This window comes from Phocoena phocoena, chromosome 1 (genome assembly GCF_963924675.1).
Source record: "Phocoena phocoena chromosome 1, mPhoPho1.1, whole genome shotgun sequence".
In the NCBI taxonomy this organism is placed as follows: domain Eukaryota; kingdom Metazoa; phylum Chordata; class Mammalia; order Artiodactyla; family Phocoenidae; genus Phocoena; species Phocoena phocoena.
Genome location: NC_089219.1, coordinates 102620055 through 102648005, shown reverse-complemented (window position 1 = coordinate 102648005; position 27951 = coordinate 102620055). Strand labels below are relative to the sequence as shown.

The following is a 27951-nucleotide window of genomic DNA, read 5'->3' as shown; positions in this document are numbered from 1 at the left end:
GTCTCAGCAAAGAAAGAGGATATATAAAAAAAACAAAATAGAAAATTTTAAACTAAAAGATACAATGAATGGATTCAGCAGCAGAATAGAGGAAAGAATCAGTAAACTTGAAAATACAACAACAGGAAATACCCAATCTGAAAACAAAGATAAAACAGACTGAAAAAAAAAAAAAATGAACAAACCTTCAGGGATCTGTGGGGCTGGAACAAAAGAATTAACATTTTTGTCACTGGAGTTCTAGAGGGAAAGGAGAAAGAGGGAAGTACTAAAAAAAAGTACATGAACAAATAACAGCTGAGTATCTCCCAATTTAAGAGATATAAACCTGAAGATCCAAGAAGCTCAGAAAACTCCAAGTAAGATAAACATGAAGAAATCCATACCAAGAAACATCACAATCTAACTTTTAAAAACTAAAGACTGAAAAATCCTTAAAAGTAGCAAGAGAGAAATGACACCTTCCCTATAGGGGAAAAAAAAATTCAAATACCATATTTTTCATCACAAATCATAAAGGCCAGAAGGAAGTAGCACAGGAGTTTTTAAATGCTGAAAGAAAAGAACTGTCAACCAAGAATTTTATAACTAGTGAAAACAAGAGATGAAGGGGAAACCAGGATATTCTCAGATAAAGGTAAACTAAAAGAATTTGTCACCATCAGAACTACCCTAAAACAATGGCTAATGAAAGTTCTCTAAAAAGAAAGAAAACATAAAAGAAGTGACTTTGGAATATCAGGAAGGAAGAAAGAACAATGTAAATACTACAGACTTTCCTTCTCCTCTTGAGTTTTCTAAATTATGCTTGATCGTTCAATGAAACAGAATGTTGGTTCTTTAAAAAGAACCGTAAAATTGACAAAACTCTACCAGGACAGATGAGTAACTAAATACGAAAGGACACAAATCACCAATATCAGGTAATAAAAGGGGATATCATTTCAGACTCTGCAGACGTCAAAAGGATAATAAAGTAATACAATGAACGACGCTACACACATAAATTTGAAAACTTCGATGAAACGGACCAATTCTCTGAAAATCACAAACTGCCCCAACTCACAACACAATAGAGCTCATTTAAATAGTCTTATAACTTTTGAGGAAAGTGAATCATAATTTTAAAACCTCCAAAAAAGAAAACTAAAGACCCAGATGATTTTATTGGAGAATTCTCCCAAATGTTTAAAGGACTAACACCAATTCTATATGAAAAGCCAAAGGAACTAAAACAATCTTGAAAAGGAATAAAGTGAGAGGAACCAATCTACCTGTACATAAGACTTATTGTATAACTAAAGTAATATAATTAAACCTAGATGAGTCTGTAGAGAATTATGCTAAGTGAAAAAAAAAGCGCTGATCCCAAAAGGCTACATGTATGATTCCATTTTTATAATATTCTTGAAATGATGAAATTAAAGTATAGGAGAAAAGATTAGTGGTTACCAGGGAAATTAGACAGTGCTGGGGAGGGAGGAAAGTGGGTGTGGCTATATATAAATATATATGGTAACAGATCCTTGTGGTGATAGAAATGTTCTGTGTCTTAGCCGTATCAATGTCGTTATCCTGGCTGTGATAGTATATTATGATTTTACAAGCTGCTACCATTGGGAAAAACTGGGCAAAGCATTCACAGAATTTATCTGCATTATTTCTTGCAACTGCATGTAAATCTACAATTATCCCAAAATAAAAACTTTAATTAAAAAAAAAGGAGACAAGAGCCAGCTTGAAGAGGTCCCCACTGGTAAATTGGGGATAATTTGAGCACCAAAATAATTAAAAGCTGTAATAAATTATAAATAATTGAAAAGACTAGGAATCCACTAGTACATACTAATGACAGAGAGATAGCGAGATGGAGAGAGAGAGAGAGAGAGAGAGAAAAGAAGAGGGAGATGAAGAGGAAGAGATAGAGACAGACAGGCAGACAGATGGACAAGGAAGAAGAAAGGGCTGTTGCTTACAGCAAAATCTAAAAAGACAACAAAAAATGAACCCAAGCTCTGACATATAAAGAACAGACTGTAGTTGCCAGAGGCAAGAGGTGAGGGAGTAGCTGAAATGAGTGAAGGGGGTCAAAAGGTACAAACTTCCAGTTATAAAATAAATAAGTCACAGGGATGTTATATACAGCAGGGTGACCACAGTTAATACTGTATTGCACATGTAAAAGTTCCAAAGAGAATAGATCTTAAAAGTTCTCATCAGAAGGAAAAAAAAATTTGTAACCACGTATGGTGAGGAGTGTTAACTAGACTTGTTATGGTGATTTTTTCACAGTGATAGAAATAGCAAATCATTATGTTGTACAACTGAAACTACTATAATGTTATATGTCAATTATACCTAAATTAAAATAAAAAAGCCCAACTGGCAAATGTAGAGGAAGCACTAGAGTTAAGAATTCATCATTTTGTAACCATCATAGTCTAGCTTGGTTTATGAAAAAATCATCAAAGGATGCTAAATTGGAGGGAGGGGTTTCTGATAAGGAATAGTAATTTAGCATAATCTTAAAGTGACTCGACTCCACATAGATTAGTTATTTCTTGAAATGAAAAGAAAAAAAAAACTGTACAGGGGAGAAATCAGGCAATACCTGGATGGTCAAATTAACATCACCCAAAAAGGGCAGATGAATATTGTGTGTCTCCCGTGTGATCCTCCAAGGACACAACATTACTTGTGTACTAGTCTGACTGTGGATGCATAACCTGAATGAGGAATCATCAGACCCAAAATGGAGAACACTGTTATTTTTAAAAAGGGAGAGATTATATATTCTTCAAAAGTATAATATCATAAAAGAAACAGAAAGGCTGAAGGTGAAAAGATACTAAAAAGCCATGACAACTATATGCAATGTGTGATCCTAAACTGAATTCAATGCAAGAAGGGAAAACCACCGCTATCAAGGACATTACTGGGTCAAGTGGCAAAACTGGGTGTGGATAGTAGATCCGATAAAACTGCAGCATCGATGTTAAATTTCTTGAAGTTGATAATTGTGCTGTGTTTATGTAAGAGAATGTTCTTATTTTTAGGAAATACACACTGGAGTATTTGGGTATAAAAGAACAGCAGTATGTGCAACTTTCAAATGGCTTTAAAAAATTGAGGACAGTAACACCAGTGAGGAAAAATACTACCAACAGATGAAACTAAAGGATATAAGGGTATTCTTCGAACTATTCTTGAAATTTCTGTCAGTTTGAAATTATTTCCAAATAAAATAACTTTTAAAGTTCTTTGGCTTTTGTTAACCTATCAGAAAGAACTAAGAGGGCTTCCCTGGTGGCGCAGTGGTTGAGAGTCTGCCTGCCGATGCAGGTGACACGGGTTCGTGCCCTGGTCCAGGAGGATCCCACATGCTGTGAAGCGGCTGGGCCCGTGAGCCATGGCCACTGAGCCTGTGCGTCTGGAGCCTGTGCTCTGCAACGGGAGAGGTCACAGCAGTGGGAGGCCCGCGTACCGCAAAAAAAAAAAAAAGAACTAAGAGATGTGCATACCAATTTAGATGGGATAGGTCCCTAAAAAGTACAATAATAAGAGCATAGGCTTCTGAGTTAAGACAAATTTGGGTTCAAATCCTAGCTCTGCCCTTATTAGCTGACCTCAAGAAGTCTCAATTTCTTCATCTATAAAATGCAGAAAATAATGCTTACCTCATAAAATTATTTTGAGGATTAAATGAAATAAGGGCTGTAAAATATTACAATGTCTGGCATATAGTCATCATTCCACAATGCTATTTATTATTTTTATAGCTGAGTAGTGGTGATACTTGTGATGGTAGTTATTGTGGTGGTGGCCAGAAAGCCATGGAAATACAAAGACGACCAAAATATGGTTCCTGACCTCAAAGGACTTAAAAAAATAGAGCTGAACCACAAACTACAGTGTGTCACATAAGTGCAAACAAACTGTTGCTGGAGCAGAAACAAAAGTGTATTTACTTCTTCTGGGGAGTGGGTCAGGAAAGACTTCTCAGGGAAGGTAATGGTCAAGTGAGCAGCAGAGGGTAGGTTAGGATTTCACCAGGCAGAGGCGAGGGTGTGTTTGGGGCCATCCTGACGCAGGTAACAGGTATGGGCTGAGGGCTCAGGGCACATGTGGGAAGCAGGGGAGGCAGAGAGAAGTGTAGAATGGGGCTGGAAAGTACACCCAGGACCAAGCTGGGGAGCTTGAAGGGCTTTGAATGTAACATGTAGGGTTTCACTGTTTTCTGGGTGTGGTGGGAGAACCACTGGAGGTTTTTGGGTGAGGGATGACAGGACTGGATCGTTGTCATGAAAATGCCACTGGGCTAGGGTGTCAGTGTGCAAATGGATAGCTTGTGGAGAGCAGGCAAAGGACACACAGTATTTCAACACTTTAACAACCAGGACCTGTGCTTTCCAGCTGTGCTTGGGCCCTGCACCTCTTATCCCAGGGTTTCTCTTAACCAGACTATCTATCCTCAGCTTATATAACTCAGGCGGGCCCAGATGGTGCTCTCCTTACCAGAACCTTCTTGGCCAGGAAAGTCCCCTTGAAGGTAAGGCTTTCTGCCCACACTGGGCAGTACCATTTGTATTTTATTTTGTACAGTCAAGGTGCCCCATGCAGTCTACACACAGGACTGGACTTAAACATCAACTGTGGATGTTATAGATGAGCCATTACATTTCCCTCTCTTTACTTTGTTAATTTTGGGGGATATAAGAAAAAGACATGGGGACTTCCCTGGTGGCCAGTGGTTAAGAATCTGCCTGCTAATGCAGGGGACATGGGTTCAAGCCCTGGTCTGGGAAGATCCCACACACCACGGAGCAGCTAAGCCCGTGCGCCACAACTACTGAGCCTGCAATCTAGAGCCCGTGAGCCACAACTACTGAGCTTGCATGCCACAACTACTGAAGCCCGCACACCTAGAACCCATGATCCACAGAAAGAAAAGCCACCACAATGAAGAGTAGCCCCCGCTTGCGGCAACTAGAGAAAGCCCGCATGCAGCAACAAAAACCCAACGCAGCCAAAAATTAATGGATAAATACATTAATTTCAAAAAAAAAGAAAAAGAAAAAGACATGAAAGTTTTAATTCACTTTTTTTTTTTTTTTTTTTGCAGTACGCGGGCCTCTCACTGCTGTGGCCTCTCCCGCTGCGGAGCACAGGCTCCGGACGCGCAGGCTCAGGGGTCATGGCTCACGGGCCCAGCCGTTCCGCGGCATGTGGGATCCTCCCGGACCGGGGCACGAACCCGTGTCCCCTGCATCGGCAGGCGGACTCTCAACCACTGCGCCACCAGGGAAGCCCTAATTCACTTTTTAAAAGGATACTCTAATCAAAATGGGGCTCTTCTGGAGTTTATGTCTTACTTCATCTATAACTAGTTTGGTAGGACTCATGCTTCTCCCATTTGCAGTAAGAAGGAAGGACAATGTATTTCCCTAGGATATTCTCCTTTAACTCTCAAATTTACTAGAAAGTGATTGGAAGGTGAGCTGAGATTTAAATCAACAAGACCAAACAATGGCTCCAGGGGGCTCATTCAGCGGTCAGAAGGGCCTGTCCCCTGCTCCTGCCGTTACCTCGGAGGCGATGGAGGTGAAACTGCTGCTGAAGTGCACGTGCTTGTGCATCTCGCTGCCGTTGGCCGTCAGGAGCCAGGCCCCAAGCGCCTGGTCCTCACCAGCCGACCGGTTGCTGTGGCTCTGGTTCGGCAGGAGCTCTGCCAGGTCCCAGTGGTACGACGGTGTGGCCCCGACCAGTGCAATGAGGATGGCCTCCGTGGCCACGTAGAGCTGAAAAGAGGAAACACAATTAGTAAGCTCACAAACCTTTAAAGAGCAGGTCTCGCTTTTATGTCTGTAGGAGCTACAGAAACGAGACGCTTCAGAAACAAAGGAAAAAAACAGAAGGAAGCTTCCTGATCTACTACTAACAGGGCCATCAGCAATCCCATCTGTAAAGCACCTTCTACTTCCTCCGAGGGTTTTCTTCTACATTTGAGATACATCTGATGCTGAGGACACAGCACATAAATGGTTCCGCAGTGGCAGGGAGTTGGGGAGGGGGTGATATTACTGGCTCTGATTTAGAAGACTAACATTCCAGCTCTTTTCTCCTGACCACTACACCTCAGTTCAGATAAGCAGTCACCAGGGCCCAGGAGTATCTTGGTCTTAAATTCACGATCTAAACAAGAAAACATGTTGTGGCACAGTTAAATGTTTCCAAAAAAGTATGTGTTTGTATACACACACACACATACACATGCACATACACGGGGAGGACAGATGCTCTATTAAATCAGGGAAGCATGATATGCACTTGAATAGGTACTAAAGTATAGTATACAACTTATAAGATGTAAAAAATTCAAAACCCCAGGGGTAGGTACCCACTTTATAACCTTTAGCTGTAGTAATCACTGTTTAGTCTAAACATAGTTTCCCCCTAAAGAAAAAATTATTTCATTCATTCATTCAAGGAATATTTATTGAGCACATACGACATTTGTCACTGACTGTTTTGGGCTTTCTGGCAATTCACAATTGGGTTTACAAGGTGTTGAGCCCTGTACAGCGTTTTAATGCTATAGATCCATTTATATAACTGTCCTTGGATGATTGTTTCAAGCTTAAAATTTATTAGGAAAACACAGAAATAGTCTGTTCCATAGTGAGACAATCTTATTTGAAGCAATCGCTATTCAAAAAAATTTTCTTAATTAAAAAAAATTATCACTATTAACTTAGAACTTAATGTCTTAAAATAGCTTTAAACAGAGTAAGTGTTTAAAAAACACAAAGCATGTGATTTCGGTATGGCATGTGGTAACACTCCCACTGGATGGACGAGTTGACTGCTACATGAAAGGATGGAGAGACCTGCCCACAGCATTATCTCCACTGTCAGGGAACTCCCAGCTCCTTCCACACCCTTCTGGAGGGGCATGTTCAGCTGTTGAGGGGATAAGCTAAAGCACCAAAAGAAGAGTAATTTATCACAAGTAGATGATGGAATTACTGACAAGGAAAGAGAAAAGAAGTCATGACGTTGTGTGTGTCATAACAGAGCTAATGTAAAACCCAAGATGTGATTTTTCCCCTCTCTGCCAAGGCTGCAAGGCTGTAAGGCAGCCCCAATCTATTGTGAGTCGGATGACTGTGGGCCTCTGGAGATGCACAAAGCTGCCACAGGTCAGTCTGCGTGTGTGATTTACTGCAAAACGCAAAGGAAAACACGTTTCTCGGTTTATATTGCTTCCTGGCCCCTATTTGCATACTATTAAGGAAGTTTTCAGGACAGGAGGCAATCAGCTTACAAAAATGAAAACCTTAATAATTACAAGAAGAGGTAGATTACACATTTAGCTATAATTACAAAGCCACTTGCACCCATTTTAGTAACTGCCCTTCCTGATTACAATCTGCTGAAATTTAATTCATGGGTAAAGAAAGGAAAAAAAAAAAAATGGGGAAAAGGGAACTCAGGAGATGATGCAAAACACATGTTCCAGTAAACGCACAGCCTTCAATCTGGCAAACCTAACTAGTTATATTTTTTTCTCTAAGCGTGCTCTTTTCTGCTTTTGTTCGTACCATTCACTTCACCTAGAAAGCACTTTCTTCTGCTGTGAATGTCTGAACCTTTCCCATCCTCCAAGATGTAACTCAGATGCCCCCTCCTCCTTGCCACCTCCTACCACCTTGCCTTCCCTCCAACCCCTCCAGAAGCCCTCTCCTGCTTCTGCTCACCTCCAGAAGTTCCATTTAGACCTTTCTTAGAACCCATATCATTTTCTTCACTGCACTATATGTATCTGCTTGTCTTATTTTTTCTATTGAAATCTACCCTCTCTGAGGGCAGGATCTGTGTCTGATTCACCTTTAGGCTCCCCAAGCAAATAACTCAGGGCCTAGACAGACGATATCACACATTCAACAAGTCCATGGATGAATGAATGACCATAACAGAATACTAATAATAACAGCAAACACTTCTCTAATGCTAACTATATGCCAGGTACCATTCTAAGTGCTTGGTGAAAATATGTTAATGCATCTTATTTTTATCTGTATTATTCTAGAATAAGCAATGTTCTGTGTAAAACAGGAAATGCTCCAAAGGGTCCTCTAATCTGAGGTGTATTTCATTGTGGAGGCTACCATTCTTGGAAGAAACTACAATGTGCAGAAAAAAAGTTAAAAAACTTAGAGGTGGTGCTGATATATATACCCTTATTTATAACGCAGGGAGCAGTGAAACCTAGCTAATCAGTATTATCCTTAGCAATCGGTAGGTTGAATAAGCACTTCCCTCCTTTCTCACTTTCTCTGCTCTCTTCCTACCCCTCACAATGTTTCCATTACCCACCCCATGTGAGCGCACACACACACACACACACACACACACACACGGAACTCACAGAATACACAGGGCCATGGCTTTGTGTCACCAGAGGGGTCGGAAACATGCAGCTCTTCCTTGCTGTGCCAGCCTCCATAACATGGTGTCAGCCTTTCTGTCTGACACAAATGGCCATGCCTGGTTTTGCTAAAGGTAAAAGAGAGAGTAGGCAGGCATCTATAATACATGCTAACTATGAAAGGTGAAAGGGACATCGTGAGGATTAGGTAAAAGAGGAGATGCTTAAACTCTGCATACAGATTACTGTTAGGTACTTTACACCAGAGCCACATACATGGGTCACATGGTCCTATGAAGTCAAAGATGGTTTAGCCCTTAGCTAGTCAAGGGGATGCACCACCTATACAAGGCATATGGAGCGGTTTTCCTCGGTTTGCCTTCTTCGTCTGCGACAACGTCACAGAGCTCTCATCTTGCTTCTTCCCCCAGAGTACAAACACTCTCCCTCTCTTCCCTCTGCTGTGACTCTGTGCACACATTCACTCCGTAGCCTTGTCTAGAGAACTGCACCCATCAGCAGATGGCTCTTAAAGCCACAATGAGAAACCACCATCCATGCTCCTTCGGGGTGGGACCAACAACATCTCAAATAAATCATTATCTTCTCTAGTGCTACCTCCAGGGAAGGAGAACGAGTGCCACAGATGGCGGGACTGTTTTTTCCCCTTCAATGTAATTATAATTAGAAAAGTGACTAAGATGCACTGGGGGATTGAAATCTTTAAAGTTTCAAAAGTGAATGCTTTAAAAGTAATTTTACACTAACAGCATTATAAGCCTTTGTAATACTCAGGAAACCAAAAATGTCTCCCATAAATTATCTCATCACAATATCTTGTGCTGTGAAGTCATGGTAAATATGATGTTTATGTTGTAAGTGGGAAAGATGAGCCACAGAGCGATTAAGTGAATCATTCAAGGGAACGTAAAACACTAATGGCAAAGCCAGGATGAGACTGGGAGCCACCTAACTTTGGGGCCAGAGCTTTTTTCAGAGAAAAAGTTGGGGGGAGGGATCAAAGATGATTTCATTGTTGTCATCACTCAGTTATCTAATTGACTCAATCAAAAGCATTACATGAGTATGACCACATCACGAAGGCAGCACCCAATGTCCAGGGCCCAGCACAAAGTGGGTATTCAATGAGTATCTGTGGAGTGACTTACTGATACTATTTCTTGTGTTTAAAAAATTTAATTACGCCCTGAATAACAGATGCCTATAAGTCCCATTTCTTCCCTGACTCTGATTTATCCACATGACGCCACCAGATCAGCCTCCCTGAGACATTCTTCATGAAACTCTTCTGGTCAAAACATACTAATGGATAAATGATACCTGTCCTAGCACCCAGATATCTACCACATGACCCGATGGCTACCTCATCTGCATCCAGGCTTTCTGTACTAGCCTGTTCAGTTCCCCAAACAGGACTTTTCATTGTGTGCTGTGAAAAGCATATGGGATCTGTACACTTGAGTCTGAATCCCAGCTCTAGTAAACTTCCAGCAAATCAAAACCTTTCTAAACTTCATGTTTTCTTCCAGTAAGACTGGACACTGGCAGTACATCTTTACCTAGTTCATTCATATCTAACTAACCTAATCTGAAGGTCAAAGGGATATTTCTTTAGCCAACGTCACACAGTAAATCGCATAGCACCATCCAAATAGCATCTATCAGCACCTCCCAATTTTAACGTGCAGAGTGTGACTCTGCAGGCCGGGATGAGACCTGAGATCCTGCTTTTCTAACAAGCTCTGGTGAGGTCAAGGCTGATGGTCTGGGCCACACTTCGTGTAACGAGGGTCTAGGTTATTCCCTCTTCTATACTTTCTCCAATGTTATGTTTCTCCACCTGAAACGGCCTACCCACTTCTCTCTTAACCCAAGCTTCAAAGTTCAGCTCAAGCTCAACCCTCTTTCTGAAGTTTCAACAAACCACTCTAGACCATGCTGATGTCTCTTAATGTCTAAAGCATTCAGTGGCTGTATTATTTACTGGGGAAATATTACTTTGTACCATTATTTAACAGTATAGATATAACTTTTTCTCTTCTAATGATTTGCCATCTCCTGAAGAAAAGAAAACCCTAATTTCTACTTCTATATCCTTTCAAGAAACCCAACACACTACTGTGTACATAACAGGCTATAATATATTTGGTTAACTAACTCCTTGCATAAGGGTGTGGCAAAGAAAATGATGATGGATTAAAAACCAGTAATTATGGGACCTAATCTTGGTTCCAACCACTAATTAAGACCTTGGACACATTATTTGACCTGCATCAGTTTCCCTCTCAATCTCCCAAATAAAATGGGAATGCCACCACCTGACCACCTTCCTTCTGTTATTTCAGTTTAATTTTTTAAAAATTTTAGTGAGTGCCAACACTTTGCAACACAGTGTATTCTGAGCCTCAGGTGATAACAATGATGGGTAAGAAACAGTTGTTTCCTTCTTAGGCACATACATTCAAGTGAGGACAATATGTCCAGAGCTATAAATACAAGGCAGATTTGGACAAATGCTCTATTAGCCAGAGTAGAAATGAAGTTAATGAGACAACAAAGAAAGCAGATGTGAATTCCAACTTGGGGAATAAGGAAAAGGTTGCCAATGTGACACCTGAGCTAGGCAGTGAAAGACTGCTAGGGGTTTAATCAAAACAAAAATCAAGGAAGGAATTCTTAGGCCAAAGAAAGAGTCTGATCAGAGTCATGAGAGTAAAGAACCTATTTTTAGTGTTCTTTGAAGAAGTATTACTGGACAGGCTCAGCTTTTCCCAAACTTCAGTCATGTGAGTACCCCCTGCAAGAGTGTTACGTGCCCATTTGTTTTCTATTATTTACTTAATGGCCTGCTTTTAAATGGACTCAAATTTTTTAACTTGTAAATTTACAGAGAAATAAAATTGTATATCAATACAAATATACCCAGCCAGATGGAACTATAAAAATACAATGTTCTGGGGCTTCCCTGGTGGCTCACTGGTTAGGAATCTGCCTGTCAATGCAGGGGACATGGGTTCGAGCCCTGGTCCGGTAAGATCCCACATGCTGCGGAGCAACTAAGCCCGTGAGCCACAGCTACTGAGCCTGCGCTCTAGAGCCCGTGAGCCACAACTACTGAGCCCATGCGCCACAACTACTGAAGCCCACGCTCACCTGGAGCCCGTGCTCTGCAACAAGAAAATCCACCGCAATGAGAAGCCCGCGCACCACAAGGAAGAGTAGCCCCGGGTCACCGCAAATAGAGAAAGCCCGCACGCATCAATGAAGATCCAATGCAGCCAAAAATAAATTAATTAAATAAATAAAAATTTAAAAAATACAATGTTCTTCTACAGTACTAAGTGTTAGCTGGCACATTTTTATTTAAGGTGGGGCACAAGAGAGATTTTCGGGCAGGTTTTGGGGCCAGTGATTTTGTGCCTCACATCCACCATCATGTTTCTGCTGCCTCACCTTGTCGCTGCAACACAGCAGCTGGGCCTGCTACTGATCTACAATCCCCGGGATCCTCCTTTGGCTGCTCTGACTCCTGGGCCAAGTGTGTGTTTAGTTCCATGATGAAACAGATGTGCTTCATCAAGGTTGCAGGCAGTGAGAATGACACAGATTCCAGTCAATTCTGATGTGTTCCAGGCTGCCTTCCCTGCAGACTTCAAGCTCCAACAACAGACACAGAGACAACAGCCTTACAGGGACTGCCGAACTAGCTCCCACAATTATATATGGTCAAATCCTCATAACAAATTATTCACAGATTACATATATAATCACGTACGTATATACAGATACAGATACATGTATATATACAAACACATACATCTCCAGCCTAGAAGTTCTGCCTCCTGTTTCTCTGGTTGAACTATGCTGACACAACCTTAAACGAACATGGCAAAAAATCAGCATCTGTTAAACCTAGAAGTAGGTACATGTGTGTCTGTGACATTATTCTATGTATTTCATCTGAAATGTTTAATAACTTTAAAAAGTTTTAAAAGAAAATGAATAGTAAGTACAATAAAAACATAATAATGTTATTCAAGTCTAACTAGGTAATGTTTTCCACCAAAGTCTGAACTTTCCTTAATTCTGGTTCATTCCCTTTGTTAAAACAGAAATATTTGCAAATGTTTTGAGAAATACTAGCACCAAATGAGACATTCTTCTTAGAAAAACAAAAGGATTAAAGAAGAACTGAAAAGGGAATAACCCTCTCACTTTATGAGTTAATGTTATTTAATAACATTTCCATAGACCACCTAAATCTACCATGCGGGCCACTCCTTGGGAGGTCAGAAAATGGAGAAAGATAGAAGATCAGAAATAACTGATAGATAGTAATACGGAATCAAGAACAAAGTGAGAGGATATACCTGGGAAGAGGGTAGAGATGTATCTTCCTCTTGATCTACAAGAATCCGCGTGCCAGTGCGGGGAACACGGATTCGAGCCCTGATCTGGGAAGATCCCACATGCCACAGAGCAACTAAGCCCGTGTGCCATAACTACTGAGCCTGCGCTCTAGAGCCCGCGAGCCACAACTACTGAGGCTGTGTGCTACAACTGCTGAAGCCTGTGTGCCTAGAGCCCGTGCTCCACAACAAGAGAAGCCACCACAACGAGAAGCCCGCGCACCACAATGAAGAGTAGCCCCCGCTCACCGCAACTAGAGAAAGCCCATGTGCAGCAACGAAGACCCAACACAGCCAAAAATAAATAATAAATATATAAATTTATTTTTGAAAAAAGAGATTCATCCATGTGGCTGTGTGTGGACCTAGTTTGTTCATTTTAACTGTTATATTCTTTTATGTCAGATTTAATTATCTAGTCCTTTATGTCAGATTTAATTATCTAGTCCTTTTTTGTTAAAGATTTTTTTTTTGATGTGGACCATTTTTAAAGTCTTTATTGAATTTGTTACAATATTGCTTCTGTTTTATGTTTTGGTTTTTTGGCAGAGAGGCACGTGGGATCTTAGCTCCCTGACCAGGGATCAAACCCGCACTCCCTGCATTGGAAGGCAAAGTCTTAACCACCTGACCACCAGGGAAGTCCCCAGTCCCTTTTTGAGAGTCATTTAGGTAGTTACTAATTTTTGTCATTAAAAACAGTGCTACAAAAAACACCCTATACATATCTGCTTATGCACAAGGGATACTGTCGTACATACACCTAGGAGTCCAATGCTGGTTGTAATTTTACTAGACAGTGCCGAATTGTTCTGTAAATGGGGTACTTTCTACTCATTTTCATCACACTTGTACTGTTAGACTATTTAATGTTTGCTATTCTAATAAGTATGAAATGATATTTCATAGTCATTTTAATATGCCTGTCCCAGATGACCACTGAAGGTAAACATCTTTTCATGTGTTGACTATTATAGTTCCCTCTTCTGCAAAATACCTGTTCAGTCATTCCACTTTCTAAAACACCGTGAAAAGATATTTATTGCGTGGATGATATGAATGCACTGGTAGTTCAAGGATCTGAAAAATAAGGTTGGGTTTATTAAGAGTTTACATAACAATAATGCATTCCGAAATACCAGAGTACTGCATCTCAAGCTGAGATTCACAGCAGTATCACAACTCTGCTGGTGAAACGAATGTTTATTACAGGTTACATGTTCCTGTTGGTTAATGGATGTTTTAAATTCTGTGCAAATTATACCACAGCATATGATTCATGATCCTGAGGAAAACGAAGGAGCCGGAGTCTCTGACTTAGAGCAAAGAAGTAGGATCCATTTCCACTTTATGTCTAAACGGATCAAGAAACAAAGAACTGTATTCAAACCTTCCTCCAAACAGTCTGGCAAATAAGCACACACAGACACAAACACAAAATAGTGATAATGGCGTCAACTTTGAATCACGATTGGAAAATAGAAATGGTAATAAAGTAAATAGAATTATTCATATTTAAATACCACAAATAACTCTTACCCAAAGGAGGGCATGTATATTTGAGTGGGTAAGAATTTTTCTAACTGCAAAATTATAAATCTTATTGCTTGTTCATAGGACAACCAGTTTTACAGAAGGCAATTTTTCTCCTCTAGCTTTCTTCTTAGGTACTGTAAAACCAAGTATCACTATTATCAGGTCACTTGCATCTTATCATGCTGACGAGAAATCTACAAAATCTGCATTTATTCTGTATGTATCTGAAAGTTGACCACTATGGAGATTCCAAAGATTGTGTTTGCAAGGCAGGTGAAGGTAGGTCTCCTAGGCAAAGGAAATGATATTGAGACGTTTGAGGAGCTACCTGATGATATCTATAATCCAAGAAAACAGTTAACCTAAAGACCTTTAGAGTTGGCTTGTAATGTGGTTTTGTCCTCTTAGTTTGAACTTGGATGTGTTTGAAGGGAGTTAATATCATTTAAAAAATAATAATGATCCTAGAAGGAAGAAAACAAAAGAATCTGTACGGTTTCCATCTCTGTCCCTCTAGTTTTGTGTTTCTCAGCTGGAGTTGGTCATCACCAAACCACAGATGCAGGTAAGGCTCCTGCTGAGGCAGCCCCCTCTCCCTGGTGGTCCCTCTCCCTGGCAGTCCCATCTACAATGTGCAGGACTCCCCCTCTCTGGCAGGGCTGCTATACCATTGGTCTGTACACTCACTGGGCACTGGTAGACAAGTGCTTTGGTTTTAAAAAGCAAACATCAAGCTCCTTCCATTCAAGCCAACCAACTCTGAAAAAGGCTTCTTACTTCTTCCTGTTAGAGGAAGCAACCCCCAGAAGAATGATGAAAGCATCGTGTTACAACTGTGTGATGGGACGCTCTAGTACTCACACTCTGCAGGCCAGCTCCCCTAGTCTAAATCATCTCCAACAACAGACTTGATAGAGCAGCCTTTGGGGAACTCCACTCTCATATCCAGGAGAGCTTTGGGGGACCATAGGACCATTTGGATTATGTATCTCAATGGGGTAGTTGAGTCCTCACAAACGGGTAACAGCTGTGAAGAATTCACTTCTGCTTGGACCTGGGCATCTACTCTTTTGGGATCTGCACAGCTACAGGGCACCTCCTCAGCCCACACCTACAAGTAAAGTCAGTCACTCATCCCCAACACTCTAAGAGCTAGTTCTTCTATGGTGAATACTGACCACACATCAGGCAGGGTTCAGTGAACTGTCATGGTCATGGGCTTAGATCTCTTTGGTACCAAACTCTAACCAACTGGGTCAACCATAACAAAAAGTAAATGATGGAAATTTAACAGGTCCTGAACCCAGAACGGTGGTCTTTTTAGTGCCACACTCCACTCAAGACAAACTTATTCAAGGTAAGTGGATACCTGGCTAGGCAGGTGAGAACATAATGATACAGGAGACAGAGTGTAGGTGAGATTACTCAGAGAGGGAGTTATGTTCCTGAAATTCTTGGTTAGAATAGGAAAAGAATTTTCTCAAAGAGAAAATATCATAAATGAACGTCAGACATCATGATCACAATTCTATTCTCTCTGAATTAAATACTCTTTTGTGATTTAGCACAAATACTTCTTCCCCACAGGAAAGTGCATTTAAAGACAAAACACACTTAAAGGAACCTCAGAATATCACATATTTGTGAACTGAGAACTTGTTTTGCTAGAGAAAGAACTGACTTCATCTGTCAGTGCATCATTTAAATGGTTCTTCTGGCTGGTTATGAAATCAACTGAACTTTCAAACATTTTAATGTAAAAGAGAATCGCTTAGTCAACCCTCACCTCCAACCCTCCCAGTCTTCCTGTTGAACAGTTGATTTATGCAAGGTTTAAGCAACTGGTGGACTGGTGCTTATACCCATGACCACCCTGTCCTTCCCTCAGAATAACTATCATCACATGTTAATTGTAATTATTTAACTGTCTGCCTGCTTCATCCCACCCCCACTAGAATGTAAACTTCACAGGAAAGGGGCTTTGATTTATCTGACATTATAGCCCCTGATAAGCACATAGTAGGCACTCATTAAATATACGCTGAATGAAGGAATAAGTAAAATGGCCGACTGGCATACTAATAAAGGATCTGTGAACAAAATGTCTTTAGAATAAAAGAAGTAATTGACATCAAATGGGCCATATAAGCTGGCAAAGGAGGAGGAACTTGCGTGGTGAAGTGTATTTGTAGTGACCTTGAGCATATGGAAACTACATTTTTAGGCTGGGACAGAAAGTTTTAACTCCTGTAAAACAGTTCCCTAAGTTCAACTTTGTGGGAAAACTTTTGGGGCCACGTGGCAATTCTCTGAAGCGTTTACAAGAAGAAACCTTGACAAAAATGTCCATCCTTGGAAAAGGCTCCATGAGAGGCAAGGCAAAAGAAGAAGAGTTGAGGAAAAGTGGAGAAGCAAAGTACTTCCACCTCAGTGATGATCTCCATGTTCTGACTGAAGTGATTCCCCACCCCCCCGGCTCAGCAGAAGCCTATGCCCGGATGGGACATGCTCTGGAGGAAATCAAAAAGTTCCTCATTCCTGAGTATAATGATGAAATCAGGCAAGCACAGCTCCAGGAATTAACATATTTGAATGGTGGTCCAGAAAATGCAGATGTACCAGTTGTTACCTTGCGTACAAGAGGGGTACCAACCCCAGCAATAACCAGGGGAAGGGGAGGAGTCACAGCCCAGCCAGTGGGAGTCGGGGTACTGCGAGGGACACCGACTACCAGGGGAGTCCTTTCCACCCGAGGGCCAGTGAGTCGGGGAAGAGGACTTCTCACTCCCCGAGCAAGAGGAGTCCCCCCACCTGGGTACAGACGTCCGCCACCGCCCCCAACACGAGAGACCTGTGGAGATTATGACTATGACGATGGATATGGCACCGCTTACGATGAACAGCGTTATGATTCCTATGATAACAGCCACAGCGCCCCAGCCCAAAGTGGTGCTGATTACTATGCTATGGACACCAATTCGGTGAAGAGACGTATGATTCCTAAGGGCCAGAGGAGTGGACTAACTCAAGACACAAGGCACCCTCAGCGAGGACAGCAACGGGTGTCTACAGAGACCAGCCATACAGCAGATACTGACTGTACTGTCTGATGTTGTGACATAGCCAGTCTCCATCAGTCCTGTATACTGTTCAAAGTAATTGTTTTCTATGAACAATCCCTTTTCAAATAAATCAAAATGCTTAAAATCTGGAGAAAACCAAAAAAGCAGTCTCTGAGAATTCTGTACAATGAAGAAGTGATTCCATTTTACACCACACGTTGTAGATGGCACTATGGACTTTAAAAAGTCTCAACCCAAGGGGACTCTGGGCAGAATGACCCAGCAGAACTTAAACCAGAAAGAAATAAACTCTATGCATTGAAAGCTCCTGGATAGGAAGTCCCCTCAAATCCAGGAAAAGATGGTAAGTAGATACCAGAGCCTTAGGAGGCCCTCTAAATCAGCCCTTCTGTCAGCGGGTGATCAGGGCCCTCCCTCTCTGTGTTCCAGATTCCAAAGTGACAGCGCCACAGGTTAAAAAATTCCCTTCCTATTCACAGCGTATTCCAGGTAACAACTGGATTTTTCATCTCTTACTAACCAGCTCGCTGGCTTAAGTACCCCCCACGCAGTCCTTCCCCACTCGAGGTGAGAGAAGCATGGCGCCTAAGGGACGAGGATCCGAGATTAGGTTGACAGGCCGGCCGGCGACCTTGGCTTTCCGGGGCCCAGGCCAACGCGCGGAGCCTACCCCAGCGCCGCCCTCGCGCGGGGTGAAGGTGGAGGCGGGAGAGGCTCGCCACACCTCGGGGTTTGCAGAGGCTCGGCATCCGGGCCAGGCGCTGGGGAGTGGGGAGAGAGGTACGCCTCTCCCCGGGCGGCCAGGAAGCGGGGACGTGGGAGCCATACGAGCGGCGGGGGACTCACCTGCAGTAACACCGCCAGCAGGAAGCACAGGTACATCTGGTAGATGCCCATCTCGCCCACCGCCTGGAACGCCTCCTCCACCTCCATGGCCGGCCGCGCGCTCGGCCCCGGCCTAGCCGCCAGCGGGAGCCCGGCCCCGACCCGCCCTCCCGCCGCCCCCGCTCCGGCGCGGCCCTCCCCGGCCGGCCCGGCGCGCGAGCTCCACGGCGCCCGGCACCAGCTCGGCCCAGCCAGCGAGGAGCCGAGCGTGGGCGGGGCGGCGGGAGGTGCGTCTGCGCGGGCGGGGTCGGGGGCCGGGGGCCCGCGCGGGCTTGCGGGTCCGGGGCGGGATGCCAGGTACCCGGGCCTCTGGGCTTCCTGTTAAAGATTTTTTTCTGAGAGAGATGGGTTTCTGCGCCGCTTAAAGCGAGAGGAAAGAGGAAGTGGGAAGTGGGCTCGGGCGTCGGCATCCTCTCTGATGGAGAAATACGGGAAGGGCAGCGGCGTCTAAGCCACAGCCGCTGCTTCGGGGACGGGGGACGCGATGACTGTTGGGAGACCCGGTGACTGATAGCATAATCTGTACTTTTGTACAAATCAGTTAAATGCGATAAGTGGGAATGGGTTCTAGATCCTTCGAAGAAGAGTGCTGTTCAACATTTCCTTCCATCCTGCTCTGTGCTAGCTATGTGGTCAGGCAACCAAATTCTTGCAAAACCGTGATACATTTGGTTATAGAAATATCCATGAGGTATGAAGGAAATACAAAAGATGAAAGATTAATTTGTGGGACAGGACGTGATGGCTGCCAAAGTGTTTGAAGGATAAACAGCAGTTTGAAGGGCTGGAAATGGATAAATATGCAGCAGGACCTAGGGACGCTAGTCACTTGCCTTAAGCCTCATTTCTCCACCTCCTTAGATTGATTTTAACAGCTGCATAGTATTCCATTGTCGAGGCCACGGCACCCAATACAATATTGAACAGAAGAGGTAACCAGCTAATGCTTTATCTAGCCTTTTACGTCTAAGAGAGTGAGATAGGTCTATAATTTTCTTGTTACTGTTCTTGTCTGGATTTGGCTGTGAGATTATAGTAGCTTAGTAAAATGAGTTGGAAGTATTTAGTAAAAACTCTTTAAACCATCTGGACTTGGTTTGTTTTGCAGGGGGAGCCTCTTTTTTACAGAGATAGAGACAGAGAGAGATTTATGTCACTTATTTTTATGGTTTTTTTTTTTTTTTTTTTTTTTTTTTTTTTGGTACGCGGGCCTCTCACTGTTGTGGCCTCTCCCGTTGCAAAGCAACAGGCTCCAGACACACAGGCTCAGCGTCCATGGCTCACAGGCCTAGTCGCTCCGCGGCATGTGGGATCTTCCCGGACTGGGGCACGAACCCATATCCCCTGCATTGGCAGGCAGACTCTCAACCACTGCACCACCAGGGAAGCCCTTTATGGCTTTTTGTTCTTGAATTACTTTTAGTTTTTTTTCTAGAAGTGTTACTATTTTATCTAGTTTTTCTGCTGTTTTTGGAATAAACTTGTTCATCTTGTTCTCTTGGGGTTTTTTAAATCATGCTCTAGCTGTATTTAGGCCCCATTTTTTTATTCTGAATATTATTCATTTTTATTGTCCCATTCTTATCAGTCTTGCCAGAAGCTAGTCTACTTTATTATTTTTTGAAGAAACCAGTTTTTATTTTGTGATTTTTCTTTCTTTATGTCTTTGTTTTCTATTTTATGGAATATATGAACTATTTTCTTTCTTTACTTATTTTTGCTAGTATGTAATTCTTTTACTGCCTACATGACTTGAAAGTTTAGCTTTTTGCTTTCAATTTTCCTTTTATAAGAATAATTATACATAAGACTATGCATTTCTCTCTAGGTACTACTTTGCTCTATTCCACAAGTTTTGTCATGTGGTACTTACATTGTCTTTAGTTTTAAATATTCCATGACATTGTAATGTCCTCTCTACCCAAGGAGCTATTTGTTCATTTTTTTTTAAGTTTTCAATTAAAGGTTGTTGCTATTTTTTAACCATCTTTTTATTGTTGATTACTAATTTAAATGCTTTGTGAACATAGATGATATTAAATCTTGGAAATTGAATTTTCTTGTGACCTAGTATGTGGTCATTTTAGAAAACTGTACTGAATGTATTGAAAATACTATCCATTTGTTTGGGTGCAAGGTTCTTTATCTATTAGATCAACCTTGTTAATTTTATCAAAGTAGTCTGTATTACTACTAAATTTTACTTTGCTGGATTTATCAGTTTTTAGTAAACGTGTCAAAATCTTACAAAATGATTATCATTTTCGAGTTTTTATCAAGTTCTCTTTATTTGTGAAAGTTTATGAAAGTACCAATTGTATCATTCCTTTTATCGTGATAAAATACCTTTTTTTTTCTTAATGCTTTTTGTCTTAATTTTCATTTTGTCTGTTAACATTGCTGTGTCAATTTTTTGTTGTTGCTATTTTCCTTGTAATCCCTTTGTTTTCATCCTTTCAGCTTTGTTACCTTCTAGATATGTTTATGGAAGGAGGGTTTGTCTATCCAATTTTGTAGTCTCTGTCTTTTAACAGGTGAGTTAAACCCACTTATACTCATTGTGAATGATATATTTAGAATCATTTCTACTATTTTGTGTTTTATGTTTACCATCTTCTTTCTTTTTACTTCCTGGCCACCTATTGAAGTCTTAAAGCCATTTTTATATGGTCCTTCTTTCTTTCTTCTATTTTTGGGAGCTACACATTGCACTATTATTGTTATTATTGTCATTATTATTATTTTAGTAGTTACTCAACGTTTTAACATCCACATAACTGTACACTGTTCTACAATGTTGATAGTTACTTAATATATTTATTCTCTTTTCAAACTACACGAGATTCCAGAATGCTTTATCGGAGAAAACACAGGAGGACATAAAATGTTATGTTCTGAAAAGCTTTGTTAGGTGACTCAAGAAGTGACTATTGTGGTGCCAAAACACCGATGAACAAGACTAATGTGAAGTGGTTTAACAAAAAACTTTCACTGTTAAGGAAAATTGTCCTGCACTTGGAAATAATCAGAAAGCAAGGAGAGGACTGTGTGTCCTTTCAATGTAATCATGAAGCATTATTCAACAAGCCCACCCCCAGGATTATTTAATTATTTAATTCAGTAGGAAAATTTACCAGTGTTTGACCTGGCTATTTGCTATGAATTAGAGTCTAGATACTGTGCAGTTACATGTAAATTTGTAGATTTTCTTTTTGGTAGAGATGTAAATGATTATGTTTAATAGGAAAGATTATAATCTATTATTTCATTGCCCCGCAGAACATTAACTTATATATAATCTAGCAATCTTTTTTTTTTCCTAGAAATAACCAGTTCTTCAAATGCTCTTAGAACCAGCTTTACCATCCTACTGCTTCCTTCATCAAGTAAAATAAAATCATTGACATGGGTTCATTCTGTATACGTAAGAGAGACATATTTTGAACTTTTCCTTTGATATTATGATGTGTGAGAGTGAAAAAATTATACATCCATATTTTATGATATATAGCTAAATAAATGAAGTGTTAAGTAGAAGTTGGGTTATTTCATCTTACTCGCTAAAAGTTTATGTATTTTAAGTGGGTCAGAAACTTTTCTACATATTCTGTGTTAATTCACATTGTGTTGGAACATATATCCTAAAAGCAGTTGGTTATCGTGAGAACAGAAAATACAACCCTGGGAGTGTCAGAAATGAGGTCTGTGAATTGATAGAGTCCAGGTATGCAGTGCTAAGGAGCTTCAACTTTTTCCTGCAGGTGATGGGGACCACTGAAGTGTTTTTTCAGGTTGAGCGGTGTGATTTTTAAAAGATGATTTGGCAGCAGTGGAAAATGCACATAACACCAGCTGAGACACTGTTGTAAGGGCCCAGGCAGGACCCAGTGAGGGTCTGAGAGCTTAAACCAGGACAGTGGTAATAGGGATTGAGAAGTGAAGTCAAATTTAAGGTAAAATCTGCAAAAATTGACAGTGATTCATTTTGCAGAAGCATACGAGAGAGAAATCAGCAATGATTCCTATGTTTCTGGCTTCAACAACTGGGAAAATGGAGGTAGTACTTTTTTTTATATATATAAGTTTATTTATTTCATTTATTTATTTTTGGCTGCATTGGGTCTTCGTTGCCTGTGCACGGGCTTTCTCTAGTTGCGGCGAGCGGGGGCTGCTCTTTGTTGAGGTGTGCGGGCTTCTTATTGCGGTGGCTTCTCTTGTTGCAGACTATGGGCTCTAGGCACATGGGCTTCAGTAGTTGTGTCACACGGGCTTCGTAGTTGTGGCTCTTGGGCTCTAGAGCACAGGCTCAGTAGTTGTGGCGCATGGGCTGAGTTGCTTTGCGGCTTGTGGGATCTTCCCGGACCAGGGCTCGAAGCCGTGTCCCCTGCATTGGCAGGCGGATTCCTAACCACTGCACCACCAGGGAAGCCCAGAGGTAGTACTGTTAACTGAGGTAGGGAACACAGAAGGTAGAGTAGGTTGGTAGTGGTAGGTTGAAGGACCTGAGATAGGAATGGTGGGGCCTAGAGGCATTGCTCTTTTAAATGGTCGTTGCCCCTTTAAGATCCTGCCCTTCCCCCCCCTTAACCCACCCAGGCCCCTGCTGGATTTCCTTGCCCTCATTTACAGTCCGTGCCAGAGCTTCTGAGCATGCGCTGAAGGAAGAGCAGGACTAATTAAAGCTCTCCTGAGGCTCAAGGTATTGCATCTGTGGCTCTTAGCAAAGAGTTCCATTTTGAGAGCATATTTTCCCCATCTGACCATTCTTTACTCATTTTTCTTTTTCTTAAGTCCTTTCCTACTATAATTTTATAGTACCTGTATTTCTTTTAATAACTCAGAAGTAATGAACATCTGGGGTTTTTTTTAATAATAAACAATTAAAATAATGTTTAAAATAGTGTGTCTATCAAATATACACTTGTTGGGATATGAGAGGAAGAAAGGTTAACTTTATCTGGTAAATTACATAAAGCCTTGAAGCAAATATACTCAATTATTGTCATCTTCTTTCTTTTGTTGTAAAACCTCCACACCTAACCACAGTGTCATGCCTTTTGCTTCACTGGTAATTTGGTGTCCCGGAAGGCTACTGAAATTTGGTATGCAAGATAACAGAATTCATGTGTGTTAAGTGTTGTTTCAGATCCTTGGAAATCAGTGTTGTATACCAGCCTAAATGTACCCAGAGTTAGTCTTTTTAAAAAATCTAAAGAACATTTTTCCTTCTGCATAAACCTTTATGCTGAGATAACTCTTTGTTAGTATGTTACAGCAACATGCCTTAATAAAGACAGCCAAAGTCCAAATACCTCTGTCAACATTAAGTTGATATAAACACAGCAAATGTGATGGGAGTGACCAGATCACAAGGAAGCCAGATTTTGAGGACAGATGTCTGGGAGGAAGGAGCAAGAAGACAAAGGGAGGAAAAGCAAAACGATAATGGAATTAGCGGTGAGATGGACGTGCCTCGGTGTTCTGGCCCTCCAAACCAACAACTGTCATTCAAAAACCATCTGTAAGTGGGTGAAAGCATATACTAAATTAGATCTAAATCTGATATGGAGGAACTGGCCATTTCCATGTCTCAAACCTTAGCAATAAAAGAGTATGAATAGAGTTAGGTCTAAAGTTCTATTTTTAGGTTACAGCAGAAAGAGATGAAATATGAGGGAAATTAGCCATTACTTATGTTTGAATTTAGATCATAGAGTGTTTTGCTTGCTAAGAGTCCAGTTTTACATGCTGTCCCAAGAGGCACTGAGCTTCGAGAATGGGACATTCATTTAATTCAACAGATTCATTCCTGAGTGCCCAACTTTAATGAAAATGTCAGGGTTGTTGCTGTTACTGCCGCTATGCTGCTGCTATTTCTTATACAGGGAAGTTTTACAACTAGGGAATACAGACTGAAATGACGAATTTGCCATACTCATGGACGTCTATCATTTGAGGCTATATAATTCAGTAGGATGGATAAAAATTTGCCAAATGCCCCAAAGTTCCCCAGGATTAAAATCTGGGTGCTATTGGAATTGCCTGAACCACTTGAGTTGGTTAAGTATTGCGCAAACATGATGATAACCTGCATATCAAGAGTCTTAACCCCAACTGGGCTTTCTAAATTAAAACCAGCAATTTACATTGCCTTCAGAAAGTAGGAACCCAAAGTAGATTTCAGAGAATCAAGTTTGATCCACTGGATCTACCCAGTCTCAAAAAGGAGAAGTCACCAATCCCGAAACCATTCTGAAAATCGTTATGTATGAGAATTCTTTCAACAAATGCGTCCTGGGCATATTATTCTAGGTGTGAGGAATACAGGGTTAAACCAGCAAAGCCTCTCCTCTCGCTAGTGGCGCTTGCCTTCCAGTGAAGACTTTCTTCTTGGCTGCAGTACTGGATGGGGTGGTAGGGGTGAGAGCGAGGAAGAGGAGGAGGAGTTGTCGACTCTGGAAATTGCACACTTGCTCTACTATCTGATCATGAAATAGGCTCCAAATTAAAACATAACAATGTGGCTAAGTAGATTAGAAAGAAGAATGGTATCCATTATGTCTTCTTCAGTCTGAAGGCTCTTGTCCCTATGTTTATCTGCCTTAAGAAGAATTAGCCAGATCTTGTTATCTCCCTATAGTAGTGAGAGTCACTTAGTAGAAAGTTACATGAGTGCACAAATTCACATGAATTTTCAGAACCAAGTTAATCCTTAATTTACTGGCATCCAGCTATTTGAGCCTGAAGATCATATTGCATCTTAAATGATATAAACTCATCTTCATCGGTTTTCATATGAATGAGAAGAGCATCTTATTCTCAGCCAAACAGCAAATCAAATCCTCCTGTCAATTATCTGTTTCAGTGCAAGATTTTGAATAGTCTCAGTTTTATTTGCCCCTCCTACCAGGCCTGAGATTCTTCTTTCACCTTTGTCTAATAAAGACATTTTTAATTGAATTATAGTTGATTTACAATCTTGTGTTAGTTTCAGGTGTACAGCAAAATGATTTAGTTTTACATATATATGTATATATATATATGTATACTTTTTCAGATTATTTTCTACTATAGGTTATTACAAGATATTGAATATAGTTCCCTGAGCTATACAGTAGGTCATTGTTGTTTATCTATTTTATATTTAGTAGTTTGTATCAGCTAATCCCAAACTCCTAATGTATCCCTCCCCAACTCCTTTTCTACTTTGGTAACCATATATTTGTTTTCTATGTCTGTGAGTCTTATTATGTTTTGTAAATAAGTTCATTTGTGTCGTATTTTAGATTCCACATATAAGCAATATCATATGGTATTTGTCTTTCTCTGCCTGACTTCTCTTAGTATGATAGGTCCATCCATGTTGCTGCAAATGGCAGTATTTCATTCATTTTCCTTCACCTTTTTTTGTCACAGGACCTTGTGCAAACCCAATGAAGTTAATGTTTTTTTTTAAAAAAAATTATTTTATTTATTTATTTTTGGTTGCAGTGCGTCTTCGTTGCTGCACGTGGGCTTTTTCTAGTTGCGGCAAGCGGGGGCTACTCTTCATTGCAGTGTGCAAGCTTCTCATTGCAGTGGCTTCTCTTGTTGCGGAGCACGGGCTCTAGGCATGCAGGCTTCAGTAGTTGTGGCATGCAGGCTCAGTAGTTGTGGCTCATGGGCTCTAGAGCACAGGCTCAGTAGTTGTGGAGCACAGGCTTAGTTGCTCCACATCATGTGGGATCTTCCCTGACCAGGGCTCAAACCCGTGTCCCCTGCATTGGCAGGCGGATTCTTAACCAGTGCGCCACCAGGAAGCCCGAAGTTAATGGTTTTTCCTCAGGACAATGAGGGTACTGGAGAGGGTGCACTCATACACACACACATTTTGAATGCCATTTTTTAGAAATCACTGAGCCCACCCCCCCCCCCCACATTATAAAAATGTTAAATTTAGGCTATGGGAGGTTAGATAGTAGGTTTAAGATGATTCAGGGACATACTGCAAGCCACATAATTAGTTAGCACAGCAGTAACTAAAACCAAGTTCTCAAAAGTTTGTGAGTTGTTTTTTGTTTTTGTTTTGTTTTGTTTGTTTGTTTTTACTAACAGATTCCACTCTCTGGTACAGGCCCCATCTCTGAACCATTTTTTCTTATCTGGAAATATTAATATAGAACAATATTATCTTTGTAACACATTTACACTCTGATTCCTTTGTAAACAGAGTAAATGTCCCCAGATCCACGATTTTAAGGTTGGGACTTTAGCTCAATAGGGGCCCTCCCTCCCTAATAACTCAGCAACATGACTGCAATCGCAAACACATGCTGAAGGCTTTCTCATCTGTTGTGTTTGAAGCCAGAGAATGGAATAGCACTGTAGCTTTCCTTTGTGGATTATTCCTTACTCAACAGCCATTCTGCTTTTGACCTGAAAAACTGGGCCACAGAGATCTTGCACCATCAGGCTTCTTTCTTATTGGGCTGTGAAAGTCTAACATATGGCTAATTACAATTTACACCTCCTTAAGTGCTCCAACAATCCGCTAAAGGATGTTTTGTCTCTTTGGTTTAGTGTTCAGAGCACTTTTTGCAGACAAAGCAGTAAACAGTTCCTTTGGAGGTGCTTTTTAATTTCAGGTGATGATGGAAGATGATGATCTTCTGTCTGGGTTCTTAATGATGTATTCTCGGCCTGGTCTGTTATATGACGGTGTTCCTAATGATGTGTCATTGCCATTTACAGCATCCTGGTGACCAGCTTGCCTTTTCCTCAGCATCTTCTTCCCATGGTCAAGACATGAGACAGGTCCATTGAGGATAAAATGAAGAACTAAAGTAAGTGAAAGAAGATGAGATTTTAGGAGCAAAATGTCTATGGCATAAAATAAATATAACTAATAAAAATATTTGATCAAAGATACCTGAGTCATTTTGTGTTTATGTTTTTATTTTTGTCATTGCTCTTTTCAGCCGTGTATGTGTTTATGAGATAAATACATGCTCTGTTGCAAGGAGATGGGTGCTTCTTGAAATAACATATAATGGAAAGTTATTGCTTCAGACTAAAAATTTAGTTTTAGTTTGTTGGATGTCAAAATACAAGCCGATAACGAGAAATCACTTAAGCAGAGAAGTTTTCTATTCAGTGAAGTGGTTTGCACAGGGAGAAGATGTGCTGATGGAGATGTTTTATTTGAAGCTGGATATAGAAGGTAAGGATGGATTTAGTCCTGGGGCTCTCTTCTGGCCCTGCCAACATGTGACCAGCAGCACCAAATATAAGCATGACAGCTTGGTGTAGTCAACTGAGACCCACATTTCTATTTTCCTTCATCCAGGGAATAGCTAAAAACACGACTTCTAATTCCCTTACTGGCATGGGGCTGTGCAGAAATAAATAAGTTTTCAGTTAAATGAGCGTAAATAAAAATATGTCCTATCATTTATAATTTTAAAGTTTAAGGTTTCTAGTAGTGCTTTAGAACTAAAGTCATCTATGAACTAAAGTAATGTGAGCTCCCATGGGTTCTTGACCGTATGAACAATCTTGGAAAAGCTGATAATGTGGGAGATTTCAAATTTGAAAATTCAGCTTTGAGATC

General features: G+C 41.0%; 1 protein-coding gene and 1 pseudogene across 1 annotated transcript in view; one reads left to right on the top strand and one right to left on the bottom strand.

Annotated features, from left to right (window-relative positions):
- SLC22A15 (solute carrier family 22 member 15) overlaps window positions 1–18410 on the bottom strand; it is a 78817-nt gene extending 60407 nt beyond the window's left edge. Inside the window, exons 1-2 of the mRNA XM_065887821.1 lie at window positions 18324–18410; window positions 5586–5798 (exon numbers count right to left, since the gene is read on the bottom strand). Of these exons, the coding sequence (XP_065743893.1) occupies window positions 5586–5798; window positions 18324–18410 (300 nt within the window). The remainder of the gene's footprint in view (window positions 1–5585; window positions 5799–18323) is intronic.
- Window positions 14307–17491, top strand: LOC136131802 (KH domain-containing, RNA-binding, signal transduction-associated protein 3 pseudogene; annotated as a pseudogene).
- Window positions 18411–27951: the final 9541 nt, after the last annotated feature.